Source organism: Pseudophryne corroboree, chromosome 1 (assembly GCF_028390025.1).
Source record: "Pseudophryne corroboree isolate aPseCor3 chromosome 1, aPseCor3.hap2, whole genome shotgun sequence".
NCBI classification, from domain to species: Eukaryota; Metazoa; Chordata; class Amphibia; order Anura; family Myobatrachidae; genus Pseudophryne; species Pseudophryne corroboree.
Genome location: NC_086444.1, coordinates 363,091,170 through 363,119,110, shown reverse-complemented (window position 1 = coordinate 363,119,110; position 27,941 = coordinate 363,091,170). Strand labels below are relative to the sequence as shown.

Genomic DNA, 27,941 nt, shown 5'->3' with positions numbered 1-27,941 from the left:
ATGAAATATAACAGCCGCTTCAGGTTCCGATTATCTTAAATTGTGTGAGGAGTATGGGATAGTTAGCTGAAATAGCCGGTGATAACTCTTGGCGATAAGAACTCCCAAGTATTTAAACTGGCATCAATGCCTCTGGAAAGGATAGTGTTGTCTCAGCGAGTGTTTCCTACTGAAATATAGCGGTCTAAGGGGTATATTTATTAAAGTGCGGGTTTATAGAAGTGGAGAGGTTGCCCATTGCAACCATTTTTTACTCTTAATTTATCTAGCACCTTCTAGAAGATAAATATCTAGAATTTGATTGGTTGCTATGGGCAACGTCTCCACTTCTATAAGTCTGCACTTTAGTAAATATACCGCTAAGTCTTCTGTTTTCTTTTGGTTAATTTTAAAACCAGACTGGCTGCCATATTTGTCTATTTCCATAAGTAAGTGCGGAAGGGAGATGGCTGGGTCGGCCATCTTGGGAACCAACATTGATGCACAGTGGCAATCATTCCAAGAATTGTGTCTATAACAAATCTGCAATTGACAAGTGGTTCCGTACCACCATATAAAAAGGAAACCTCAGTCTTTAGGGTGTCTGAATTGGGGGTGATGGGAACTAACAGACAGTAAAATACTATACCAGAGGGTGCTATTCTCATCCCTTCTTTTAGAAAAATCTATTTGCAATGCGACACTGTTTAGCCTGAGCACATAGAGGGTTATTCCGATCCGTTTGCACGCTGCTATTTTTCACAGCGGTACGAATGGGTCAGTTCTGCGCATGTGCGGCGGCCGCATTGAGCAAGCGCGTCGTTGGCCCGCAACGCACGAAGAAAGCGATCGCTGCCGCGATCACAAGAAGATGGACAGGAGGAAGGCATTCCGGGGCATCAACTGGGAATGGTGCGGCGAACGCAGGCATGTCCAGGAGTTTGGAGGGCGGATGTCTGACGTCAATTCCAGGACCTTCAACGCACAAGGTAAGTAACTCATACCCTGGTCTAGTTCTGCACAAAACTTTTTTTGCATAGCAGGGCTGCACAAGCGATCGCAGCCTTGCTATGCTAAAAAAACACTCCCCCATAGGCGGCGTCTAGTTGATCGCACGGGCTGCAAAAAGTTGCAGCGTGCGATCAACTCGGAATGACCCCCACAGTCACTTTCAGGTCTAACCAGACAGCTCAATTAATAATTAGTTTCTCAAGGTTTAAGCCTCACCTTCGCTGGTCCTTTCTTATATATTGTCTTTCTTCCATGTCCCATTCTTGTGCCAAGATGAACTTTAGCTCAGAGTCTGTAGTGAATGTTGCTAGTGAGCCATTCACTTTCAGGCAGGTCTGAACAGCATCCCAGTAGTTCTCACCGGAGGAATACACCTTGTAGCAGCTTGCAGTCCCATCATAGTGATGCCATCCTGATGGGCATTTCCCTAGGAAACATAAAGGAAGGAGGGGGGTACACACCCCCAAAATATGAACACCTCTGATAGAATGAGTGTTCACTAAAAAAAAAAAATTATATATATATATATCTATCTGCTGTGTCACCAGTCTACAGCTAAAGCTGACTTTGGTATACCAACAACAAACACAGAAACTGGGTATGAAGAGAGCGGAATTGGATGGAAATGAAGTTACAATGAGGTCTTACGGTGTGACTTGTGTGAATTCTGGGCAGGAAACACGCAACACACCCGCAAAACTGCCATACTATTCTACATCTGAGTCTGATTAGCCAACCCCCTGTAACCACACTGGAATGGCCAAAACATTTTCTAATGCACTTCTTTGTGCTTGTGTACGAATCTGTACTGTGCCTCTGTATGTTAATCATCAGGAGTTATCTGCACCACTCCACTGCGTCCAACATTGCTACTGGTCAGGCCTATAGTGCTTTATACTGTGCCATAGTGGTGCTTGCTATATAGATATACTACAAATATACGTTCTGGTAAGAACTTACCGTTGATAACGGTATTTCTCCTAAGTCCACAGGATAACAATGGGATATGAAGAAGCGACAGCGGATTTGCACCAATTGGTCAAAGCTTTCCGGGCTCCCAGCATGCAACGGGTCCATCCATATATCCCCCCCTCCTTGCTCAGGCAAATCAGTTGTATTCCAAAGCTCAAGGAAGGAGCATCATAGATAGCCCTAATCAGGCGATAAGAACACACATGCACACCCTTCCGTACAAGGAGGAAGAGGTTAGTGAGTAAAAGGATCCTCAAATCAGGTGTGTCAGGGTAACATAGTATTTGAGGTTGAATAGAGGCAAATTGCCCATTGTGTTCAACCTGTTTTAAGTTGTGATGATTCTACATACTTGCTAAATAATGTTTTATCACTAGTTAGCTACTATAACTCATGTTATCCTCGGATTAACCACGTTGATATTTTAAGTATTATAACCTTGGATAGCTTTTTCATTCAGAAATGTATCCATTCCTTTTTTAAATTACAGAGTCTGCCATTACCACCTTCCCTGGCAGGGAATGCCACATCCTGATTGCCCTAACAGTGAAGAACCCTTTCCTCAGTTGCGTTCGTAACTCTCTCCTCTTCAGTCGCAGCGAGTGCCCACGTGTCCTAAACCGTGTTCTTTTAATAAATAATTCCTCTGATAACTCTTTGTGATGTCCCTTTACATATTTGAAGATATTAATAATAATAAGAATTTACTTACCGATAATTCTATTTCTCGGAGTCCGTAGTGGATGCTGGGGTTCCTGAAAGGACCATGGGGAATAGCGGCTCCGCAGGAGACAGGGCACAAAAAAGTAAAGCTTTACTAGGTCAGGTGGTGTGCACTGGCTCCTCCCCCTATGACCCTCCTCCAGACTCCAGTTAGGTACTGTGCCCGGACGAGCATACACAATAAGGGAGGCATTTTGAATCCCGGGTAAGACTCATACCAGCCACACCAATCACACCGTACAACTTGTGATCTAAACCCAGTTAACAGTATGACAACAGAAAGGGCCTCTTAAAGATGGCTCCTTAACAATAACCCGAATTAGTTAACAATAACTATGTACAAGTATTGCAGATAATCCGCACTTGGGATGGGCGCCCAGCATCCACTACGGACTCCGAGAAATAGAATTATCGGTAAGTAAATTCTTATTTTCTCTATCGTCCTAAGTGGATGCTGGGGTTCCTGAAAGGACCATGGGGATTATACCAAAGCTCCCAAACGGGCGGGAGAGTGCGGATGACTCTGCAGCACCGAATGAGAGAACTCCAGGTCCTCCTTTGCCAGGGTATCAAATTTGTAAAATTTTACAAACGTGTTCTCCCCCGACCACGTAGCTGCTCGGCAGAGTTGTAATGCCGAGACCCCTCGGGCAGCCGCCCAAGATGAGCCCACCTTCCTTGTGGAGTGGGCTTTTACAGTTTTAGGCTGTGGCAGGCCTGCCACAGAATGTGCAAGTTGAATTGTGTTACAAATCCAACGAGCAATCGACTGCTTAGAAGCAGGTGCGCCCAACTTGTTGGGTGCATACAATATAAACAGCGAGTCAGATTTTCTGACTCCAGCCGTCCTTGCAATGTATATTTTTAAGGCTCTGACAACGTCCAACAACTTGGAGTCCTCCAAGTCGCTAGTGGCCGCAGGCACCACAATAGGTTGGTTCAGATGAAATGCTGATACCACTTTAGGGAGAAAATGCGGACGAGTCCGCAGTTCTGCCCTATCCGAATGGAAGATTAGATAAGGACTTTTATAAGATAAAGCCGCCAATTCAGATACTCTCCTGGCAGAGGCCAGGGCTAGTAACATAGTCACTTTCAATGTGAGATATTTCAAATCCACCTTTTTCAATGGTTCAAACCAATGGGATTTGAGGAAATCTAAAACTACATTTAGATCCCACGGTGCCACCGGAGGCACCACAGGAGGCTGTATATGCAGTACTCCCTTGACAAAAGTCTGGACCTCAGGGACAGAGACCAATTCTTTTTGGAAGAATATTGACAGGGCCGAAATTTGAACCTTAATGGATCCCAATTTGAGACCCATAGATAATCCTGATTGCAGGAAATGTAGGAAACGACCCAGTTGGAATTCCTCCGTCGGAACCCTCCGATCCTCGCACCACGCTACATATTTTCGCCAAATGCGGTGATAATGTTTCACGGTGACTTCCTTCCGTGCCTTAATCAAGGTAGGAATGACTTCTTCTGGAATGCCTTTCCCTTTTAGGATCTGGCGTTCAACCGCCATGCCGTCAAACGCAGCCGCGGTAAGTCTTGAAAAAGACAGGGACCCTGCTGTAGCAGGTCCCTTCTCAGAGGTAGAGGCCACGGTTCGTCCGTGAGCATCTCTTGAAGTTCCGGATACCAAGTCCTTCTCGGCCAATCCGGAACCACTAGTATTGTTCTTACTCTTCTTTGCCGTATGATCTTCAATACCTTTGGTATGAGCGGCAGAGGAGGAAACACATACACTGACTGGTACACCCAAGGAGTTACCAGTGCGTCCACAGCTATTGCCTGTGGATCTCTTGACCTGGCGCAATATTTGTCCAGTTTCTTGTTGAGGCGAGACGCCATCATGTCTACAATTGGTCTTTCCCAACGGTCTATTAACATGTTGAAGACTTCTGGATGTAGACCCCACTCTCCCGGATGAAGATCGTGTCTGCTGAGGAAGTCTGCTTCCCAGTTGTCCACGCCCGGGATGAACACTGCTGACAGTGCTATCACGTGATTCTCCGCCCAGCGAAGAATCTTGGCAGCTTCTGCCATTGCACTCCTGCTTCTTGTGCCGCCCTGCCTGTTTACATGGGCGACCGCCGTGATGTTGTCCGACTGAATCAACACCGGCTTTCCTTGCAGGAGAAGTTCCGCCTGGCTTAGAGCATTGTAGATTGCTCTTAGTTCCAGAATGTTTATGTGAAGAGACTTTTCCAGACTCGTCCATACTCCCTGGAAGTTTCTTCCTTGTGTGACTGCTCCCCAGCCTCTCAGGCTGGCGTCCGTGGTCACCAGGATCCAATCCTGAATGCCGAATCTGCGGCCTTCTAATAGGTGAGCCTTCTGCAACCACCACAGAAGTGACACCCTTGTCTTTGGTGACAGGGTTATTCGCAGGTGCATCTGCAGATGCGACCCTGACCATTTGTCCAACAGATCCCTTTGGAATATTCTTGCATGGAATCTGCCGAATGGAATTGCTTCGTAAGAAGCCACCATTTTTCCCAGGACTCTTGTGCATTGATGTACTGACACTTTTCCTGGTTTTAGGAGGTTCCTGACCAGATCGGATAACTCCTTGGCTTTTTCCTCTGGAAGGAAAACCTTTTTCTGAACCGTGTCCAGAATCATTCCTAGGAACAGCAGACGAGTTGTCGGGATTAAATGGGATTTTGGAATATTCAGAATCCACCCGTGTTGTCTTAGCACCTCTTGAGATAGTGCTAAAGCTGTCTCCAGCTGTTCTCTGGACCTTGCCCTTATTAGGAGATCGTCCAAGTATGGGATAACTAATACGCCTTTTCTTCGAAGAAGAATCATCATCTCGGCCATTACCTTGGTAAAGACCCGAGGCGCCGTGGACAATCCGAACGGCAGCGTCTGAAACTGATAGTGACAGTTTTGAACAATGAACCTGAGGTACCCCTGGTGTGCGGGGTAAATCGGAACGTGTAGATACGCATCCTTGATGTCCAAGGATACCATAAAGTCCCCTTCTTCCAGGTTCGCTATCACTGCTCTGAGTGACTCCATCTTGAACTTGAACTTTTTTATGTAGAGGTTCAAGGACTTCAGATTTAGAATAGGCCTTACCGAGCCATCCGGCTTCGGTACCACAAATAGAGTGGAATAATACCCCTTTCCTTGTTGTAATAGGGGTACTTTGACTATCACCTGCTGAGCGTACAGCTTGTGAATGGCTTCCAACACCCTCTCCCTTTCGGAAGAGACGGTTGGTAAGGCAGACTTCAGGAAACGATGAGGAGGATCCGTCTCTAATTCCAACCTGTTCCCCCAGTGATATTATCTGCAGGATCCAGGGGTCTACCTGCGAGTGAGCCCACTGCGCGCTGTAATTTTTGAGACGGCCCCCCACTGTCCCCGAGTCCGCTTGAGAGGCCCCAGCGTCATGCTGAGGTTTTTGCAGGAGCCGGGGAGGGCTTCTGTTCCTGGGAAGGAGCTGCCTGTTGGTGTCTCTTCCCTCTTCCTCTGCCTCGTGGCAGGTACGACAAGCCCTTTGCTCTCTTATTTTTGTAGGAGCGAAAAGGCTGCGGTTGAAAGGTCGGTGCCTTTCTCTGTTGGGGAGTGACTTGAGGTAAAAAAGTGGATTTCCCGGCAGTAGCCGTGGCCACCAAGTCTGATAGACCAACTCCAAATAACTCCTCCCCTTTATACGGCAAAACCTCCATGTGACGTTTTGAATCCGCATCGCCTGTCCACTGTCGTGTCCATAAGGCTCTTCTGGCTGAAATGGACATAGCACTCACCCGAGATGCCAGTGTGCAAATATCCCTCTGTGCATCACGCATATAGATAAATGCATCCTTTATTTGTTCTAACGACAGTAAAACATTGTCCCTATCTAGGGTATCAATATTTTCAATCAGGGATTCTGACCAAACTACTCCAGCACTGCACATCCAGGCAGTTGCTATAGCTGGTCGTAGTATAACACCTGCATGTGTGTATATATTCTTTTGAATAACTTCCATCTTTCTATCTGATGGATCCTTAAGTGCGGCCGTCTCAGGAGAGGGTAACGCCACTTGTTTGGATAAGCGTGTGAGCGCCTTGTCCACCTTAGGGGGTGTTTCCCAGCGCGCCCTAACCTCTGGCGGGAAAGGGTATAATGCCAATAACTTTTTTGAAATTATCAACTTTTTATCAGGAGCAACCCACGCTTCATCACACACGTCATTTAATTCTTCTGATTCAGGAAAAACTGTTTGTAGTTTTTTTACACCATACATAATACCCTGTTTTACGGTATCTGTAGTATCAGCTAAATGTAACGTCTCCTTCATTGCCAAAATCATATAACGTGTGGCCCTACTGGAAAATACGTTTGAATTTCTACCGTCGTCACTGGAATCAGTGCCCGTGTCTGGGTCTGTGTCGACCGACTGAGGCAAAGGGCGTTTTACAGCCCCTGACGGTGTTTGAGGCGCCTGGACAGGCATTAATTGATTGTCCGGCCGCCTCATGTCCTCAACTGACTGTTTAAGGGAAGATAAACCATCACGTAATTCCACAAATAAAGGCATCCATTCTGGTGTCGACCCCCTGGGGGGTGACATCTGCATATTTGGCAATTGCTCCGCCTCCACACCAATATCGTCCTCATACATGTCGACACCACGTACCGACACACACCGCAAACTCACAGGGAATGCTCTAATGAAGACAGGACCCACTAGCCCTTTTGGGGAGACAGAGGGAGAGTCTGCCAGCACACACCACAAAGCGCTATATATACAAGGGATATCCTTATATTAAGTGCTCCCTTATAGCTGCTTTAATATATATATATATATAGCCATTAATGTGCCCCCCCTCTCTGTTTTACCCTGTTTCTGTAGTGCAGTGCAGGGGAGAGACCTGGGAGCCGTTCTGACCAGCGGAGCTGTGACAGAAAATGGCGCCGTGTGCTGAGGAGATAGGCCCCGCCCCTTTTTCGGCGGGTTCTTCTCCCGCTATTTTTCCAGTCAGGCAGGGGTTAAATATCTCCATATAGCCCCTATGGGCTATATGTGAGGTATTTTTAGCCTTGTATAAGGTTTATATTTGCCTCTCAGAGCGCCCCCCCCCAGCGCTCTGCACCCTCAGTGACTGCCCAGTGAAGTGTGCTGAGAGGAAAATGGCGCACAGCTGCAGTGCTGTGCGCTACCTTATGAAGACTGAGGAGTCTTCAGCCGCCGGTTTCCGGACCTCTTCACGCTTCAGCATCTGCAAGGGGGTCGGCGGCGCGGCTCCGGGACCGGACTCCACGGCTGGGCCTGTGTTCGATCCCTCTGGAGCTAATGGTGTCCAGTAGCCAAGCAGCAAATCCACTCTGCATGCAGGTGAGTTTACTACTTTCCCCCTAAGTCCCACGTTGCAGTGATCCTGTTGCCAGCAGGACTCACTGTAAAGAAAAAAACCTAAACTAAACTTTCTCTAAGCAGCTCTTTAGGAGAGCCACCTAGATTGCACCCTTCTCGTTCGGGCACAAAATCTAACTGGAGTCTGGAGGAGGGTCATAGGGGGAGGAGCCAGTGCACACCACCTGACCTAGTAAAGCTTTACTTTTTTGTGCCCTGTCTCCTGCGGAGCCGCTATTCCCCATGGTCCTTTCAGGAACCCCAGCATCCACTTAGGACGATAGAGAAATCTCATCTTAGGCGCCTCTTTTCTAGTGTATACATATTCAGCCTAGTAAGTCTTTCCTTATAGTCCAGTCCTTCTAGGCCTTTAATCAATTTAGTAGCTCGCCTTTGAACACTTTCGAGTTCACTGATGTCTTTTTTATACAATGGTGCCCAAAACTGAACACAATATTCCAGGTGCGGACGTACCAATGCCTTATACAGCGGCATGATTACATCCGAAGTCCCTTGTCTCAATTCCCCTTTTTATGCACGCTAGCACCTTACTTGCCTTCTTTACTGCGTTTTGACATTGTGTTATTAAGCCTATTATCAATGAATACCCCCAAATCTTTTTCCAACTCTGTTTCCCCTAGGCGTTCCCCATTTAATATGTAGGATGCAAGTTTGTTTTTAGTCCCAAAATGCATAACCTTGCATTTGTCTGTAATGAACCTCATTTTCCATTTAGACGCCCAGAGTTCAAGTTTAGATAGATCATTCTGCAAGGACTCCACATCCAATTCTGAACTAATAACCTTACACAGTTTAGTATCATCTGCAAAGATTGACACTGTTTTCCAGGCCTATTTCTAGGTCATTAATAAATATGTTGAACAGTAGTGGTCCGAGTACAGACCCTTGTGGTATTCCGCTGACTACTGGGGACCAGGTTGAGGACTTCCCGTTGACCACTACTCGCTGTACCCTGCTATCCAACCAGCTGCTTATCCATGTGCAAATAGTTTTTCCTAGGCCAATCTCCTTTAATTTGATCATGAGTCTCCTGTGAGGAACTGTATCGAAGGCCTTTGCAAAATCTAGGAAGACCACATCCACTGCTTTTCCTTGATCAAAATTATTGCTCACTTCCTCGTAGAAGCTAATTAAGTTAGTCTGACATGACCTGTCCCTCACAAACCCATGCTGGTTCTTGCTAATAAGCCTAGCGGACTTTAGATACTCCTGTATGACGTCCCTTAGAATTCCTTCCAATATTTTCCCCACTATAGATGTTAAACTAACTGGTCTGTAGTTTCCCGGAAGATTTTTAGATCCCTTTTTAAATAATGGCACTACCTCAGCTATACGCCAATCCTTCGGTACCATGCCTGATCTAATTGTACTATTGAAAATCAAGTATAGGGGTCGTGCTAGTTATGAACTAAGCTCCATAAGAACCCTCGGGTGAAGTCCATCAGGACCAGGTGACTTATTAATCTTAATTTTGCTTAGTCTCTCCTGGACTACTACTTCGCTTAAACAAGTATCTAACCATGAATCATTACTGTCACAATTGTTATGCTCTACTCCCACCATCAGTTCTTCACTGGTGAATACTGATGAAAAGAATTTGTTCAGTATTTCCGCTTTTATTTCGTCATCATTTATCAATTCTCCTAATTCATCTTTTAACAGACCTATATTCTCCTTTTTTAACCTTTTACCGTTTATGTATTTAAAAAACTTTTTAGGATTGGTTTTACTCTCTATAGCGATTTGCTTTTCATTTTACATTTTAGCTGCTCTTATTGCTTTTTTGCATTTCTTCTTACACTCCTTGTAATACTTGAAAGACTCCTCCTTTCCATTAGATTTAAATGCTTTGAAAGCCCGCTTTTTTTTTTATCAATTTCTGCCTTATCCCTGTGGATCCTGTGGACTTAGGAGAAATACCGTTAGCAACGGTAAGTCTACCATAACGATTATTTCTCCTGCAAGGTCCACAGGTTATCCACAGGATAACATTGGGATGTCCCAAAGCAATTTAGTGGTGGGGACGCTCCTGACTGGATAGGAGAATCCTTCACCCGAATTCAGCGTCCTGAGAGTCAAAGGTTTCAAAGGCATATTGTCTATTGAATGGGTTAATGAAAGACCACGTGGCTGCCTTACATATTTGTTCTGGTGAAGCACCACGTTGTGCTGCCCATGACGGACCTACCTTACGAGTAGAGTGAGCAGAGACATTAGCTGGAACAGGGAGATCAGCTTGAGAATAGTCATTCGAAGCCACCTCGCCAGTGTCTGCTTGTTAGTAGGCCATCCTCTCTTGTGAAATCCGTAGAGAATGAAGAGTGTGTCTGTTTTTCTGATGGCACTGGTACGATCCACGTAGATCCTTAAAGCACGGACTACGTCCAACGATGCATCTCCCGCTGAAAGATCCGGCCCTTAGAAGGCCGAGACTACAATTTCCTCGTTAAGGTGGAATTTAGACACCACCTTAGGAAGATGCCCAAGACTTGGTTCTGAGAACCGCTCTATCTGGATAAAAAACAAACAAAAAAAAAAACAACCGGAAAAGAAGGGCGACATAACAATGCCCCTAAATCTGAAAGTCTTCTAGCTGAAGCAACAGCCAGTAGAAAGAGAACTTTAGCTGTCAACCATGCAAGATCCACTCGTTTCAGTGGTTCTAATGGGGCAACTTGAAGGGCCTTAAGTTTAGTTCTAAAGTCCCAAGGCACTGTAGGAGGACCAAAAGGAGGCTGAATGTGCAGCATTCCCTGGAAAAAAGTGCGCACATCCTGTAGGTTAGCAATTTTTTTTTGGAACCATACAGTCAATGCTGACACTTGCACTCTCAAGGATACCACCCGTAGACCTTTGTTCATTCCTAGGACTCTGGAAACTCTGAAAGACCTAGGATCAAATTTCCGGTCACTGCACCATTGAATATAGGTTTGCCATATTCGGTGATAAATACGAGCTGAGGAAGGTTTCCTTGCTCTGAGCATTGTTTGAATTACCTGTTGTGAGAATCCTTTTGATTTCAGGATGGAAGTCTCAAGAGCCATGCTGTCAAAGACAGTCAATTCAGGTGCTTGCGATAGCAAGGACCCAGAGACAGTAGATCTGGACGTTGAGGGAGTAGGAATGGAACATCCATCGACAGCCTCAGCAGATCTGTGTACCAATGTCTTCTGAGCCAAGCCGGCTCTATTAGTATTACCGTGCCCTTTTCTTGTTTTTCCTTTCGAATCACCCTGGGTAACAGGGCGATTGGTGGAAACACATAGGCCCATCTCACTGACAGGGCATCCACAAAGATCGCTTTGGGATCCTTTGTTCTTGACCCGTATGACGGAACTGTGTTGTTTTGACAAGACGCCATGAGATCTATCTCTGGTAAACCCCACTTGTCTACCAGAATTTGGAAGACCTCGGGGTGTAAAGCCCATTCATTTCGAAAGAGAAAATATGCTTCCCAGTTTAGGACTCCTGGAATGAATACTGCATCAAGGCTGGATGATGAAGTTATTATTATTATGTATTATTATCCTTTATTTATATGGCGCCACAAGGGTTCCGCAGCGCCCAATTACAGAGTACATAAACAAATAATCAAACAAGAAAACAGCAACTTACAGTTGACGACAATATAGGACAAGTACAGGGTAAATAAACATAGCTACATCAGCAGATGATGCTGGAATAAGTATCAGGTGGCAGAAGACTGCTGGATTTGGTGCAGTTGAAGATTATTAAAGTAAGAAAAGGGTAAGCACATGAGGGAAGAGGGCCCTGCTCGTGAGAGCTTACATTCTAATGGGGAGGGGTAGACAGACAGGGGTGAGACAGATGGGGTACATAGAGAGCGTGGAACAGAGGTTTAGGATGAGATTTGGCTGGGTTTGGTGTAGAAGTGGGTCTTGAGAGCCCGTTTGAAGTTTTGTAGAGAGGTGGAGAGTCTGAGGGGGAGAGGTAGGGAATTCCAGAGAAGTGGTGCAGCGCGTGAAAAATCTTGGAGGTAGGAGTGGGAGGAAGTAATCCGTAGGCAGGAGAGTCGGCGAGCATTAGCAGAGCGAAGAGGACGGGTGGGAGTGTAAAGCGAGATAAGATCAGAGATGTAGATGGGAGAGGAGTGGGTGAGGGCTTTGTAAGCGAGTGTGAGAAGCTTGAAATGGATTCTGAAAGGGAAGGGGAGCCAGTGAAGGTCTAGTAAGAGAGGAGAGGTGGACGTAGTGCGTTTGGTGAGGAAAATGAGCCGGGCAGCAGCATTGAGTCTAGATTGGAGTGGAGAGAGGTATTTGTCAGGAATGCCAGTCAGGAGGAGATTACAGTAGTCCAGTCTGGAGATGACCAGTGAGTGGAAAAGAATCTTAGTAGCATCCTGGGTCAGAAAGGGTCTGATCCTGGAAATATTTTTTAGATGAAAACGGCAGGTTTGTGAGAGGTGCTGAATGTGAGGTTTGAAGGAGAGGGAGAAGTCAAGGATTACTCCAAGTAAGTAGGAGAGGATGGTCCACAGTGTCAAAAGCAGCAGAGAGATCAAGTAGAATAAGTAGAGAGTAGTGTCCCTTAGATTTAGCAGCATGGAGGTCATTGCATACTTTTGTAAGGGCAGTTTCAGTGGAGTGGAGAGGACGGAAGCCAGATTGGAATGGGTCAAGCAGTGAGTGTGAGGAAAGAAAGGAAGTAAGGCGGTTGTAGACAATACGCTCAATACGCTCAAGGAGTTTGGAGGCAAAAGGGAGGAGAGAGATGGGTCGGTAGTTGGAGAGAGTGTTTGGGTCAAGGGTAGGTTTTTTAAGAATAGGAGAGATGAGTGCATGCTTGAAGGCAGAGGGGACAGTGCCTGATGATAGGGAGAGATTGAGAAGGTGGGAAAGATGGGAACAAGCAGAAGAGAGGTAGCGGAGGAGGCGGGAGGGGATAGGGTCAAGTGGGGAGGTGGTGAGGGGACAGGAACGAATGAGGGCCATGACTTCCTCTCCAGATGCATGGGAGAAAGATGACAGAGTTGGTGCGAGGGATGGGGAGGGTTGGTAAGGGATGGGAGAAGGCTGGTTACTGATGGTCTGGTGTGATGTGATGTCCTGACGTATGGAGTCAATTTTGGATGTGAAGTAAGTGGCAAAGTCAAGAGCAGAGAGTGAGGAAGGGAGACGAGGTGGAGGTGGGCAGAGGAGTGAGTTGAGAGTGGCAAAGAGGCACCGGGGGTTGGAAGACTGGGAGGAGATGAGGTTCTTGAAGTATGACTGTTTAGCAAGAGAAAAGGCAGCACTGAAGGATGAAAGCATAAGTTTGAAATGGAGGAAGTCTGCCTTAGAGCATGATTTCCTCCAGTGTCGCTCAGCAGTACGTGAGCATTTTTGCAGATATCTGGTGCATTTGGTGTGCCAGGGTTGAGGTGTTAATTTGCGAGGGTGAATAGTGGTTGGTGGAGCAACAGAGTCAAGAGCAGAAGTAAGGGAAGCATTGTATGTGGAAGTGGCTTGTTCAGGGCATGAGAGAGAATAGGAGAGAGAAGTGAGTCAAACAGGGAGGAAAGGAATGTGGTGTCAATAGCTTCAATGTTACGCTTAGTGATGGTAGCCTTAGGAGGTAGAGATGGGGAAGTCGAGAGAGATAGGTTAAAGGAGAGCAGGTGGTGGTCAGAGAGGGGAAATGGGGAGTTGGAAAAATCAGAAATATCACAGCGGTGAGTGAAGACCAGATCCAGTGAGCTCCCATTCACATGGGAGGGTGAGGAGGTCCACTGGGAGAGACCAAGTGAAGAGGTGAGGTTAAGGAGTTTAGAGGCAGGGGATTGTGTGGGGATGTCAATAGGGATGTTGAAATCGCCTAGAATAATGGTGGGAATGTCAGAAGAGAGGAAGTGAGGAAGCCAGGAAGCAAAGTTGTCGATAAATTTGGAAGCAGTGCCAGGGGGGCGGTAAATGACAGCTACTCTAAGATGGACTGGTTGGAAGAGGCGTATGGCGTGGACCTCAAATGTAGAGAATATAAGGGATGGTTCTGGTGGTATGAGTTGGTAGGAGTAACTAGAAGGTAAAAGGACCCCAACACCACCCCCATGGCGACCCCCAGGTCGGGGTGTGTGTGTGAATGTGAGGCCCCCAGCAGAGAGAGCAGCAGCAGAAGTAGTGTCAGAGGGTGTAATCCAAGTTTCAGTAATGGCTAGTAGGTGTAGGGAGTTGGAAATGAAAAGGTCATGAGTGGGGACCAGTTTGTTACAAACAGATCTGGCATTCCAGAGTGCACAGGATAGGGGGTATGAGTTTGTGGGAGAGATGTGAATGAGATTTTCAGGGTTGCTGTAGCGATGAGGTGGGACTAACTTTGAGGGCAGGGATGATGAGAGAGTAGTGATGGTACGGGTGCCTGAGCTAGGAGGGGAAACTGCAGGAGGTGGGCAGGGAGGGAGGTCAGTGTGATGTGGATGGGGGTGTGGGCAGGTGACAGGGAAGGGAGAGAGGGAGCAGGGCTGAGTTGTGGGGTAGCAGGACCATGGGGCAGAGGTGAATGAAAGTGGGGTAACAGGAAAGGTGGGGGTAGGAAACAGAGGGATGGAGGGGAGACAGAGGAGGGGAGAGAGGAGGAGGTGTAGGAGACTAGGGGGGAAGGATAAAGATACATTATTAGGTAGACACTGAGTGATGTGGGGAGTATAGGAAAGCCTTGACATAGTGTTAAGTAGGTAAATAGGTTGAGGGAAAGTGGAAGTAGGAGAGGAGACTGCAAGTGAATCCAAGCAGAAGATTTGCTGAAATGCAGGTGAGAAAAGCAGTGTAGGCTCAAGGGGTGTAGATTTAGTATGAAAAGAACAAAAGCGTAGATAAAGTGGTTGCAGAAATGTATTTGGAGTGTAAGAAATGAAAGGATTGTGAGAGGTTTAAGAAGCAATGGTAATTATGTTAGATTTTTTAAAGTGTTTGCAGGTTAAATTGCATTGGTGCAGCTGTGCTTAAAAAACAAAATTACAATGCAGATACAAGCATTTGCAGGTGAAATGGACGGTTTTTGAAATGTCCAAGTAAGGTATTGCCGTGCTATTTAATCAGATGCAACAATCAGGAGGTAAGTGATCTGAGGAGTAAGTGACTCACATTTGTTATTAGTTCTTCAGTTTTTTTTGGTTTTGTTTGATTGTTGTTCTTCTGTGTTCCTTCTTTTTCACTTCGATTGAACGCTGATTGAACGCTGATTGAACGCTGATTGAACGCTGATTGAACGCTGCTGTTATGTGTCAATTTTATCACGCTTTGATAAAATGCACGCTTCGATACTAAATGCACAGCCAAACGGCTTTGCACAGCCTACACCAGTGGACTTAAGTAGAAGACTATTACAAGTGAAACCAATAATTGAAATCTGTAACCACACCCCACCCCCTCAAATGCAAGGCAATAAATTCTGCCCACTTTAACGTGTTCCTCCCTGATGGTTGAGGTATGCTGCCGCCGTTGCATTGTCCGAGCGGATTTGGACTGGTTTCCCCTGAAGGATGTCCTTTGCCTGAATAAGTGCCATATTTATGGCCCGAAGATCCAATATATATAATTTATCCACTGCCCCTGGAAGCAACTCCTTCCTGACACCGCTCCCCAGCCCTGAAGGCTGGCATGTGTTGTCAGAATTTCCCAATCTGATATCCAAAAGGGTCTCCCTTTGTCCAGATGGGATGTCTGTAGCCAACAGGCTAATGACCTCCTCACTTCCAGAGGAAGGACCATAGTCTGCATTTTTATTGTCTGATGAAAACCATTCCATTTGGAAAAGATCAGACGTTGCAGCGGCCTCGAGTGGTACTGAGCATACTCCACCAAGTTGAATATAGACACCATCAACCCCATCACACGCATTGCTGCGTGAATGGATACCTTTTGACTGTGTAGCAGCTCCTGAATCCTTGACTGAATTTTGGATATTTTGTTCAGAAGTAAAATTACTCTCTGAAGACTCGAATCCAACACAGCTCCCAAGTGAGTCATCTGTTGTGACGGAACCAGGGACGACTTTGCCCAATTTTTGAGCCAACCATGTCTCTGCAAACAACTATTGTGTGTCGCAGATGACACTGAAGTAATTCCTGAGATTGTGCCAGGATTAATAAGTCGTCGAGGTAATAGAAAAAATCTTTATCCCCTGCTGACGGAGATAAGATGCCATTACCACCATAATTTTGGTGAACACTCCGGGAGCTGTGGCCAGTCCATATGGTAGGGCCTGAAACTGAATATATTGCTGAAGGATAGCAAACCTGAGATATAGCGCTGTCCCTTCAGCGCTAGGAACATGAAGGTAAGCGTCCTGGATATCCAGGGATACCATAAAATTCTCCGGCTCCATGGCCAAAATAATGGAACGTAAAGTCTCCATATGAAACCGAGGCACCCAAATGTACTTGTTCAGCACTTTGAGATTGAGTATGGGCCGGAACAACCCATTTGGCTTCTGGACTAGAAACAGGTTGGAATAAAAACCTTGCCCTCATTGTGCAGGAGGAACTGGAATTAATACTCCTGACTGAAGCAACTTCTGAACTGCCTCTTGCAAAGCCATGGCCTTCGTTTCCACGGGCTGGTACAAAAAAAAAAACCTTTGAGGAGGGTGTTTCTTGAAAGCAAACGTATAACCGTGAGATACCGCTTCTTGCACTCAAGCATCTGTGGTAGACTGCTGCCAGATCTGTGCAGACTGAAGAAGTCATCCTCCCACCCTGGGGTCCCCAGATGGAGGCCCGTACCATCAGGCTGATCTTCTGGTTTGGAAGCTGGTCCTCTGGTAGCCCAATGCTTTTTAGTCTTACCAGACTTGTCAGATTGAGACTGTTTGTCATAACCCTCTCCTTATGCTTCCCCTTGAGTCCGAAAGGTCCGCAAAGCTGGATATCTAGGCTTGCATTTGTGTGTGGAATGAAACTCGACTTTCTTGGAGTCTGCTTCTGACTCCAAAACACTGTTTAATTCTTTACCAAAAAGAATATCTCCAGTAAAAGGCAAAGTCTCCAGAACCTTCTTGGATTCTGAGTCAGCTGTCCATGTACCTAGCCAAACCACTCTGCAAGCTGCTACTGCTGAGGCCGATGCCTGAGAGGCAATTGTACCCATATCCAAGGCTGCATCTTCCATAAAAAATAGCCGCCTGTTTGATATGTGCAATATGGAATTTTTACTATTTAGATGCCATTGAAAGGTCATCCTCCAATGCATCAGCCCAGGCTGCCACTGCTTTTGCCATCCATGCTGAAGCCATGGCTGGTCTACTGATTACCCCCATACAAGGAGAAAATGGTTTTAAGAAAACCATCTATTTTCCTATCCGTGACATCATACAATGATGTTGAAGGCAGAGGTAATGTAGATGTTCGCACCAATCGTATGATATGCGTATCTACTTTGGGAGCCACCTCCCTTTTTCAACAGTCCCCAGATGGAAGAGGATAATGGGAATTCCATTTCCTTGGAATTCTAAACTTCTTACTGGGTGTAACCCAAGCCTCTTGCATAATTTCCGTCAACTGATCTGATCCAGGAAACTCAGTCCTAACTATTTTGGGACGTTTAAACACAGGTGCCTCAGATTTTCACAAAGGCTCTGCTGCCTCCTCTAAGGATAGAACGGCTTTCATAGAACTAATTAGCTCGGGAATGTCCACTGAGCTGAGGCTTTCCTCCTCGACTCTGTATGCAGACTTGGAGTGCGATGAGCCCTTATCCTCCGACGAGTCCTCATCTGAAACATGTGTAGACTGTGAAGATGTCGTTTCATGTATATGTGATCTACTTACCACCGGCCTTTCAGTCTGTTTCTGTTGAGAGGCTGCAGATTCCTGTACTGGATGGGATAACCCCTCAGGTGGAATGTTGCATGTACGGGTTAATAGGGTAACCTATCCCTGGTATAGGAGCTGGCATTATCGGCTCAGCTATACTGGATAATGTCTGTGCAAAAGTAGCCCATGGGGGTTCAACTTGAACATGTGCCTTCCTCGGATTATTCAAGAGACTTTGGTGAAAGCCAAAACAATTTAAAACATAATTCATTTTGAACCAAATCCCGAGAGGTTAACCCAGCTTTGCAAGAAAACATGACATGAGTGTTGGTGCTGCTCTGGCGAGTGTATCCTCCTCACCCTTGCCTCTCTTAAACATGATAAATAAATCACACACCTTTACAGTGTTAACTACATAAATTGTGATTGCAATCACTTTCAAATTTGTTAAAGTGACATACAATCCGATCCCTCCCTGCTTTGCACCAGCATTGAGGATCTGAACAGACAGAAAAAAACTGACAGAAAATCGTAAAGTCAGCAATCACACTTGCAATCAGTCACAGGTTTTACATTAATATATTAAGCAATATGAGCACATAATCTACTACAGATACAGTACATTTCAAGTATGTAGGAGAAACATATTACTGCATTACCTTATGTAGGAGTTTAGATGTATTCAGTCGCACAGCGAAAGAAAACAGCAGCAATAGTTTACAGGCTCATATGCATCAGGCAATTAACCAACTATTCATACCAAAAGTAGACAGAGACTTAGTGCTGTATTACCCGGCTCAGGAGAGTGGGATACAGGGAGACATCAGCTCTCTTCCAGGATCGATCAATACGTTTGTGAACGCTGAGTGGATCCAGACGCTATTAGTGTACACAATCGCCCCGTGACCCTACAGTGAACACAGACGCCCAAGTGAACACAGACGCACCAGTCATACAGCTGCCTATGCAGCAACTGGGTACTTTTAGATACACAGCGTCTCAGACGAAATCAGGAATTCGGAGGAAACTGGTCATGAACCGAGGGGAGGGGTGACCAAGGGAGCGTCTTACTTCCCACTGCTGACATCAACCCTAGGGATCGCGGCCTCATACTACCCCTGGAGCCTATGATCCCTGAGTCCTAGCGCTGGTGCACCCGAGGTGGCAGCCGCATCAGCGACTGTTCGGTAGTCTCCATCACGAAACAGTGCAGCTGTGTCTCTTGTTTCCCCTACTAAGCGGAACCGATGCCTTACCTTCTCCCTGTGCTCTGGCCACAGCCTGGTAATGTCTGCTGGACTTGCTAGTACATCCTACACAGATGTCTGCCGAAACAGCACTGTACACGTGGGTAAGCGTGGACGCGACCCAGTGGGGAGTTGTTAGAGTGACTCTTTCTAAAGTACGTATAAGACGCTTTTTAGAAAGATCGCTCAAACAAAATAGTAAGACTATAAAAATAAAATAAAATAAAGCTTATGGCTGCTAAACACCAGCAGCCCATTGACCATGGTCCGGCTCCTGCGGCACCAAACAAAACTCAGAATTTCCTGAGCCAGGAGGCGGGGACATAGGGACGGGCCCGTTGCATTCTGGGAGGCCGAAAGCTTTGATCGTTTGGTGCCAATCCGCTGTCGCTACCTTATATCCCAATGTTATCCTGTGAATAACCTGTGGACCCTGCAGGAGAAAAAAATAAATTGTTGGCCGTTTTGGGTAGACTGTCTTTGCCATGTGAGAAATAATAAGAATTTACTTACCGATAATTCTATTTCTCGGAGTCCGTAGTGGATGCTGGGGTTCCTGAAAGGACCATGGGGAATAGCGGCTCCGCAGGAGACAGGGCACAAAAAGTAAAGCTTTAGGATCAGGTGGTGTGCACTGGCTCCTCCCCCTATGACCCTCCTCCAAGCCAGTTAGGTACTGTGCCCGGACGAGCGTACACAATAAGGGAGGAATTTTGAATCCCGGGTAAGACTCATACCAGCCACACCAATCACACCGTACAACTTGTGATCTAAACCCAGTTAACAGTATGATAACAGCGGAGCCTCTGAAAAGATGGCTCACAACAATAATAACCCGATTTTTGTAACTATGTACAAGTATTGCAGATAATCCGCACTTGGGATGGGCGCCCAGCATCCACTACGGACTCCGAGAAATAGAATTATCGGTAAGTAAATTCTTATTTTCTCTATCGTCCTAGTGGATGCTGGGGTTCCTGAAAGGACCATGGGGATTATACCAAAGCTCCCAAACGGGCGGGAGAGTGCGGATGACTCTGCAGCACCGAATGAGAGAACTCCAGGTCCTTTTTTGCCAGGATATCAAATTTGTAGAATTTTACAAACGTGTTCTCCCCTGACCACGTAGCTGCTCGGCAGAGTTGTAATGCCGAGACCTCTCGGGCAGCCGCCCAAGATGAGCCCACCTTCCTTGTGGAATGGGCCTTAACCGATTTAGACTGTGGCAGGCCTGCCTCAGAATGTGCAAGTTGAATTGTGTTACAAATCCAACGAGCAATCGACTGCTTAGAAGCAGGCGCACCCAACTTGTTGGGTGCATACAGTATAAACAGCGAGTCAGATTTTCTGACTCCAGCTGTCCTGGAATATATTTTCAGGGCCCTGACAACTTCTAGCAACTTGGAGTCCTCCAAGTCCCTAGTAGGTGCAAGGCACCACAATAAGCTGGTTCAGGTGAAACACTGACACCACCTTAGGGAGAGAACTGGGGACGAGTCCGCAGCTCTGCCCTGTCCGAATGGACAAACAGATATGGGCTTTTTTGAGAAAAAACCACCAATTTGACACTCGCCTGGTCCAGGCCAGGGCCAAGAGCATGGTCACTTTTTATGTGAGATGCTGCAAATCCACATATTTGACTGGTTTTAAACCAATGTGATTTGAGAAATCCCAGAACTACGTTGAGATCCCACAGTGCCACTGGAGGCACAAAAAAGGGGTTTGTATATGCAATACTCCCTTGACAAACTTCTGGACTTCAGGAACTGAAGCCAATTCTTTCTGGAAGAAAATTTATAGGGCCGAATTTGAACCTTAATGGACCCCAATTTGAGGCCCATAGACACTCCTGTTTGCAGGAAATGCAGGAAACGACCGAGTTGAAATTTCTTTGTGGGGCCTTCCTGGCCTCACACCACGCAACAATTTTCGCCACACGTGGTGATAATGTTGTGCGGTCACCTCCTTTCTGGCTTTGACCAGGGTAGGAATGACCTCTTCCGGAATGCCTTTTTTCCCTTAGGATCCGGCTTTCCATCGCCATGCCGACAAACGCAGCTGCGGTAAGTCTTGGAACAGACATGGTACTTGCTGAAGCAAGTCCCTTCTTAGCGGCAGAGGCCATAAGACCTCTGTAAGCATCTCTTGAAGTTCCGGGTACCAAGTCCTTCTTGGCCAATCCGGAGCCATGAGTATAGTTCTTACTCCTCTACGTCTTATAATTCTCAGCACCTTAGGTATGAGAAGCAGAGGAGGGAACACATACACCGACTGGTACACCCACGGTGTTACCAGAACGTCCACATCTATTGCCTGAGGGTCCCTTGACCTGGCGCAATACCTGTCCCGTTTTTTGTTCAGACGGGACGCCATCATGTCCACCTTTGGTATTTCCCAACGGTTTACAATCATGTGGAAAAAACTTCTCAATGAAGTTTCCACTCTCCCGGGTGGAGGTCGTGCTGAGGAAGTCTGCTTCCCAGTTTCCATTCCCGGGATGAAAAACTGCTGACAGTGTTATCACATGATTTTCCGCCCAGCGAAAAGTCCTTGCAGTTTCTGCCATTGCCCTCCTGCTTCTTGTGTCGCCCTGTCTGTTTACGTGGGCGACTGCCGTGATGTTTTTCCCACTGGATCAATACCGGCTGACCTTGAAGCAGAGGTCTTGCTAAGCTTAGAGCATTATAAATTTACCCTTAGCTCCAGTATATTTATGTGGAGAAAAGTCTCCATACTTGATCACACTCCCTGGAAATTTTTCCCTTGTGTGACTGCTCCCCAGCCTCTCAGGCTGGGCTCCGTGGTTACCAGCATCCATTCCTGAATGCCGAATCTGCGGCCCTCTAGAAGATGAGCACTCTATAACCACCACAGGAGAGACACCCTTGTCCTTGGATATTGGGTTATCCGCTGATGCATCTGAAGATGCGATCCGGACCATTTGTCCAGCAGATCCCACTGAAAAGTTCTTACGTGAAATCTGCCGAATGGAATTGCTTCGTAGGAAGCCACCATTTTTACCAGGACCCTTGTGCAATGATGCACTGTTTTTAGGAGGTTCCTGACTTGCTCGGATAACTCCCTGGCTTTCTCTTCCGGGAGAAACACCTTTTTCTGGACTGTGTCCAGAATCATCCCTAGGCACAGCAGACGTGTCGTCGGGATCAGCTGCGATTTTGGAATATTTAGAATCCACCCGTGCTGATTGTAGCAGTATCCGAGATAGTGCTACTCCGACCTCCAACTGTTCCCTGGACTATGCCCCTATCAGGAGATCGTCCAAGTAAGGGATAATTAAGACGCCTTTTCTTCGAAGAAGAATCATCAATTCGGCCATTACCTTGGTAAAGACCCCGGGGTGCCGTGGACAATCCAAACGGCAGCGTCTGAAACTGATAGTGACAGTTCTGCACCACGAACCTGAGGTACCCTTAGTGAGAAGGGCAAATTTGGGACATAGAGGTAAGCATCCCTGATGTCCCGGGACACTATATAGTCCCCTTCTTCCTGGTTCGTTATCACTGCTCTGAGTGACTTCATCTTAATTTGAACCTTTGTAAGTGTTCAAAAAAAATTTTTTTTTTTTTTTTTTTTTTTTAGAATAAGTCTCACCTAGCCTTCTGGCTTCAGTACCACAATATAGTGTGGAATAATACCCCTTTTCTGTAGTAGGAGGGGTAATTTAATTGTCACCTGCTGGGAACACAGCTTGTGAATTTTTTCCCATACTACCTCCTTGTCGGAGGGAGACTTGGTAAAGCAGACTTCAGGAGCCTGCGAAGGGGAAACGTCTCGACATTCCCATCTGTACCCCCGGGATACTACTTGTAGGATCCAGGGGTCCTGTACGGTCTCAGCGCCATGCTGAGAACTTGTCAGACGCGGTGGAACGCTTCTGTTCCTGGGAATAGGCTGCCTGTTGCAGTCTTCTTCCCTTTCCTCTATCTCTGGGCAGATATGATCTTATAGGGACGAGAGGACCGAGGCTGAAAAGACGGTGTCTTTTTCTGCAGAGATGTGACTTAGGGTAAAAAACGGTGGATTTTCCAGCAGTTGCCGTGACCACCAGGTCCGATGGACCGACCCCAAACAAGTCCTCTTCCTTTATACGGCCATACTGTGCCGTTTGGAATCTGCATCACCTGACCACTGTCGTGTCCATAACATCTTCTGGCAGTTATGGACATCGCGTTTATTCATGATGCCAGAGTGCAAATATCCCTCTGTGCATCTCGCATATATAGAAATGCTCTATAGTCAATAAAATACTGTCCCTGTCAAGGGTATCAATATTTTTAGTCAGGGAATCCGACCAAGCCACCCTAGCTCTGCACATCCAGGCTGAGGCGATCGCTGGCCGCAGTATAACACCAGTATGTGTGTATATACTTTTTATTATATTTTCCAGCCTTGTCAGCTGGTCCTTGAGGACGGCCCTATCTATAGACGGTACCGCCACTTGTTTTGATAAGCGTGTGAGCGCCATATCCACCTTAAGGGGTGTTTCCCAACGCGCCCTAACTTCTGGCGGGAAAGGGTATACCGCCCATAATTTTCTATCGGGGGGAACCCACGCATCATCACACACTTTATTTAATTTATCTGATTCAGGAAAAACTATGGTAGTTTTTTCACATCCCACATAATACCCTCTTTTGTGGTACTTGTAGTATCAGAAATACGTAACACCTCCTTCATTGCCTTTAACGTGTGGCCCTAATAAGGAATACGTTTGTTTATTCACCGTCGACACTGGATTCAGTGTCCCTGTCTATGTCGACCGACTAAAGTAAACGGGCGTTTTAAAACCCTTGACGGTGTTTTTGAGACGTCTGGACCGTACTAATTGTTTGTCGGCCGTCTCATGTCGTCAACCGACCTTGCAGCGTGTTGACATTATCACGTAATTTCCTAAATAAGCCATCCATTCCGGTGTCGACTCCCTAGAGAGTGACATCACCATTACAGGCAATTGCTCCGCCTCCTCACCAACATCGTCCTCCTACCTGTCGACACACACGTACCGACACACAGCACACACACAGGGAATGCTCTGATAGAGGACAGGACCCACTAGCCCTTTGGAGAGACAGAGGGAGAGTTTGCCAGCACACACCAAAAACGCTATAATTATATAGGGACAACCTTATATAAGTGTTTTCCCTTATAGCATCTTAATATATATATAAGCATATCGCCAAATTAGTGCCCCCCCTCTCTGTTTTAACCCTGTTTCTGTAGTGCAGTGCAGGGGAGAGCCTGGGAGCCTTCCCTCCAGCCTTTCTGTGAGGGAAAATGGCGCTGTGTGCTGAGGAGATAGGCCCCGCCCCTTTTTCGGCGGCCTCGTCTCCCGCTCTTAACGGATTCTGGCAGGGGTTAAATATCTCCATATAGCCTCCGGAGGCTATATGTGAGGTATTTTTAGCCAAAATAGGTATTCATTTGCCTCCCAGGGCGCCCCCCTCCCAGCGCCCTGCACCCTCAGTGACTGCCGTGTGAAGTGTGCTGAGAGGAAAATGGCGCACAGCTGCAGTGCTGTGCGCTACCTTTAGAAGACTGAGGAGTCTTCTGCCGCCGATTCTGGACCTCTTCTTACTTCAGCATCTGCAAGGGGGCCGGCGGCAAGGCTCCGGTGACCATCCAGGCTGTACCTGTGATCGTCCCTCTGGAGCTGATGTCCAGTAGCCAAGAAGCCAATCCATCCTGCACGCAGGTGAGTTCACTTCTTCTCCCCTAAGTCCCTCGTTGCAGTGATCCTGTTGCCAGCAGGACTCACTGTAAAATAAAAAACCTAAGCTAAACTTTCCTAAGCAGCTCTTTAGGAGAGCCACCTAGATTGCACCCTTCTCGGCCGGGCACAAAATCTAACTGGCTTGGAGGAGGGTCATAGGGGGAGGAGCCAGTGCACACCACCTGATCCTAAAGCTTTACTTTTTGTGCCCTGTCTCCTGCGGAGCCGCTATTCCCCATGGTCCTTTCAGGAACCCCAGCATCCACTAGGACGATAGAGAAATGCAAATTAATGCCATTTCCTGGCAACTTAAAATCTTGAAGGGGAAGTAAAAAACGCTGAAAAAAATAAGATGTAATTTGTGTGGGTGTTGCATAGGCTCAGCAAAACAAACTGTAGGCACAAGAAATTATAATAAAAAAAAATATTTAAAAAAAAAAAAAAAAAGCAGCACCGTGAGGGGAAAAAATAAATATATATTTTTTTAATTCCATGATCTTTAGTTTTTTTTGTGCCATCAGCTGTGTTTCTTTGCCTAGATGTGTTTATTTCCATTACTCCGAATAGAACACAAAACACACTGACTGTATAATATAGTACTCAATTGTAGTGAAACATAAAAACAAAAAAACACATGACTGAAAACGACATAAATTAAACAGAAAGTTAAAAGCAATATATTTAATAAAACCACCATCAAGAAGTGCTCTAGTTGCCAAATTAAATTTAATCTGTTGGTGCAGAAATAAAGTAACCTAAAAAAAAAAATGTAATAAATAAATTATTTATATATATATATATATATATATATATATATATATATATATATATATATATATATTCGTAGTTCCAGTTTCCTGGGGGGCACTCTCCTTCACAAATCAAATCCAATCGTATTTTCTTAGATCATAATCGGCTTTATTGGGTCAAAACAAGCAGAGCCTTTATCAAGACAAGCCATACATATTTTCATATTGCAAAAAAGTCATAACCTGTCCAAATAACAGATACATGAAATAAATAAATGCAATCAGTCTCACGGGCCCAATCAGAAATTCACCACTAAAGTGCAATGTGCAAAATAAAGAAAGTGCCAGGAATAATGCTACCAAGCATATAAATATATATCTTGGATACCAAGTAGGGTGAAGAAAAGTAACCCAACAAGGACCAATCACCAAATGGGTACTGGTAGCATACTTACTAGGATGAAATAACTCAACAGTACAATACTGTGAAAAGACAGACGGCCAAATCGGCATATGAGCCCTATTAGGGGGACAACAAATATATATTACAAGTTCCCAACATAATGCAAGTCAGGTGTAGTACTAGGTAACACCTGAGTTCATCAAGTTCAAGTTTAATAAAGGATTCTACTTACTTCACACATAACTCCTGTGCAATTATCCATATAGGGGCACATCAGTCAATAAACCCTCTGTAATATGAGTAATGCATCATGAAAATTCTCAAAGATAAACCTAACCTGATATCAAACCAAACAATCAAAACTATATTCATCAGAAGAGGGCAATAGTAACTCTTACCACTGGAGGCAAAAGATGGACGTCCATTCAGTGCGACTGTGTGTTTCCTAAAGAGCACTGCATGCCTTATAGGAGTACAAAACCGGAAGTGCAATCAACCCAGATACACTGGTAAATCACCCTATTCCCATGTTAAAGAGAGGAATATGCTCAGTCCCCAATAGATATTCATATTCGCAGAGCCCACAGCAATACCGCCAGATCAAATATAATAGAACCTGTGAAGGGGAGCTTAATGCCGCCGCTCGTCCGAGCGGCGTGCGTTCCATTACCCGGAAGTCATGCGCCGGCTGCGTTCCATTACCCGGAAGTCATGCGCCGGGTGCGTTCCACCAGCCGGAAGGATCCAACAGTCATTGCGGTCGTTGTTTAGCAACGTCGTACCACGGATCACGATACAGGGAAAATAAACAGCAGGATGCATGCCACAGCAACATATAATACCCGCGGTGTGGGCTAAATAGAACTCACCATAAACAAACTGTACTGGGAGCACCCCCAGACCCTACACCAGAGACGGGTAAAGATCCACGGGGCGGGAATAAAGAAGAACTCACATAACCAGTCCACAGAATCCTATACATATTTTCAATCATAGTATGCATCAGAAGCTGATATGTCAAGGTCTCATACCCATAGGCTAAAAGTACATATAGGTATACAAACATATATAGGTGTATCTAATCAGGCCCGTGAGTGTAGACTTACAATCAACATAAACAAATTACAACAATACATAAATACACTAAACACACAATTAAAACAATAATATAATCTGTATCAGAAAACACCCATGGACAATAATACCATGAGTCCATGCCTGAAAAGAAAAATATATATCATGGACACATCACAGGAAAATGTTCATGGTGTTGTATTCATTAAGGCCCCTCGGGGCAACAGTATCAAGCATACTGATCCAAAAGCTTTCTTTATTTTTTAAAGCCAATATCCTATCACCCATATTAGGTAGAGGGGGAATCCAATCAATAAGCATACATTTAAGGTTCGCTACCTGGTGCCTATTTTCCAAATAATGTCTTGCTACAGGTTTGTCAGAAGATCCAGTTTGAATAGCAGCTCGTATAGTGGTCCTATGATTTGCCATCCGGTCTCTAAAACACCTAGATGTAAGTCCCACATAGTACAGGCCGCAAGGACAGATTAAACAATAAATCATATGGTCTAATTTGCAATGTAGATGGTATTTAATTTTTATATTTTTTCCGTATGTGGGTGTGTAAAGCTATTCCCAATTCTCATAGCCCTACACGTGGTACAATTCCCACATGAGAAGCAGCCAGGTTTCAGACTCATCATTCAGGAGGTACTCATTCGTTCATCAGGAGTGAGAGTAGGGCGCATGAGTATCTGTCTCAAATTGGCCCCACGTCCATAGGCCATCATCGGTGGCCCAGTGTGGGTAAAGGGCAAAGTAGGGTCTGTCGCTAGAATGGGCCAATGTTTGCGTATAATCTTGTTAGTTTCTAGTGCATGACTATCATATTTGGTAGTATAAATCATTCTGTTGGGATTCTTACGGTTTTTAGAAACCTTGCACAAATATATGTTACGTGCTTTACGCAGACATTTTCC

General features: G+C 45.8%; 1 protein-coding gene across 3 annotated transcripts in view; it reads right to left on the bottom strand.

Moving 5' to 3' along the window:
* DGCR2 (DiGeorge syndrome critical region gene 2) overlaps nt 1-27,941 on the bottom strand; it is a 235,362-nt gene that overhangs the window by 58,151 nt on the left and 149,270 nt on the right. For all 3 annotated transcript variants that reach the window (XM_063964807.1, XM_063964808.1, XM_063912969.1), the window contains one exon: nt 1,207-1,426. In XM_063964807.1, the coding sequence (XP_063820877.1) occupies nt 1,207-1,426 (220 nt within the window). The remainder of the gene's footprint in view (nt 1-1,206; nt 1,427-27,941) is intronic.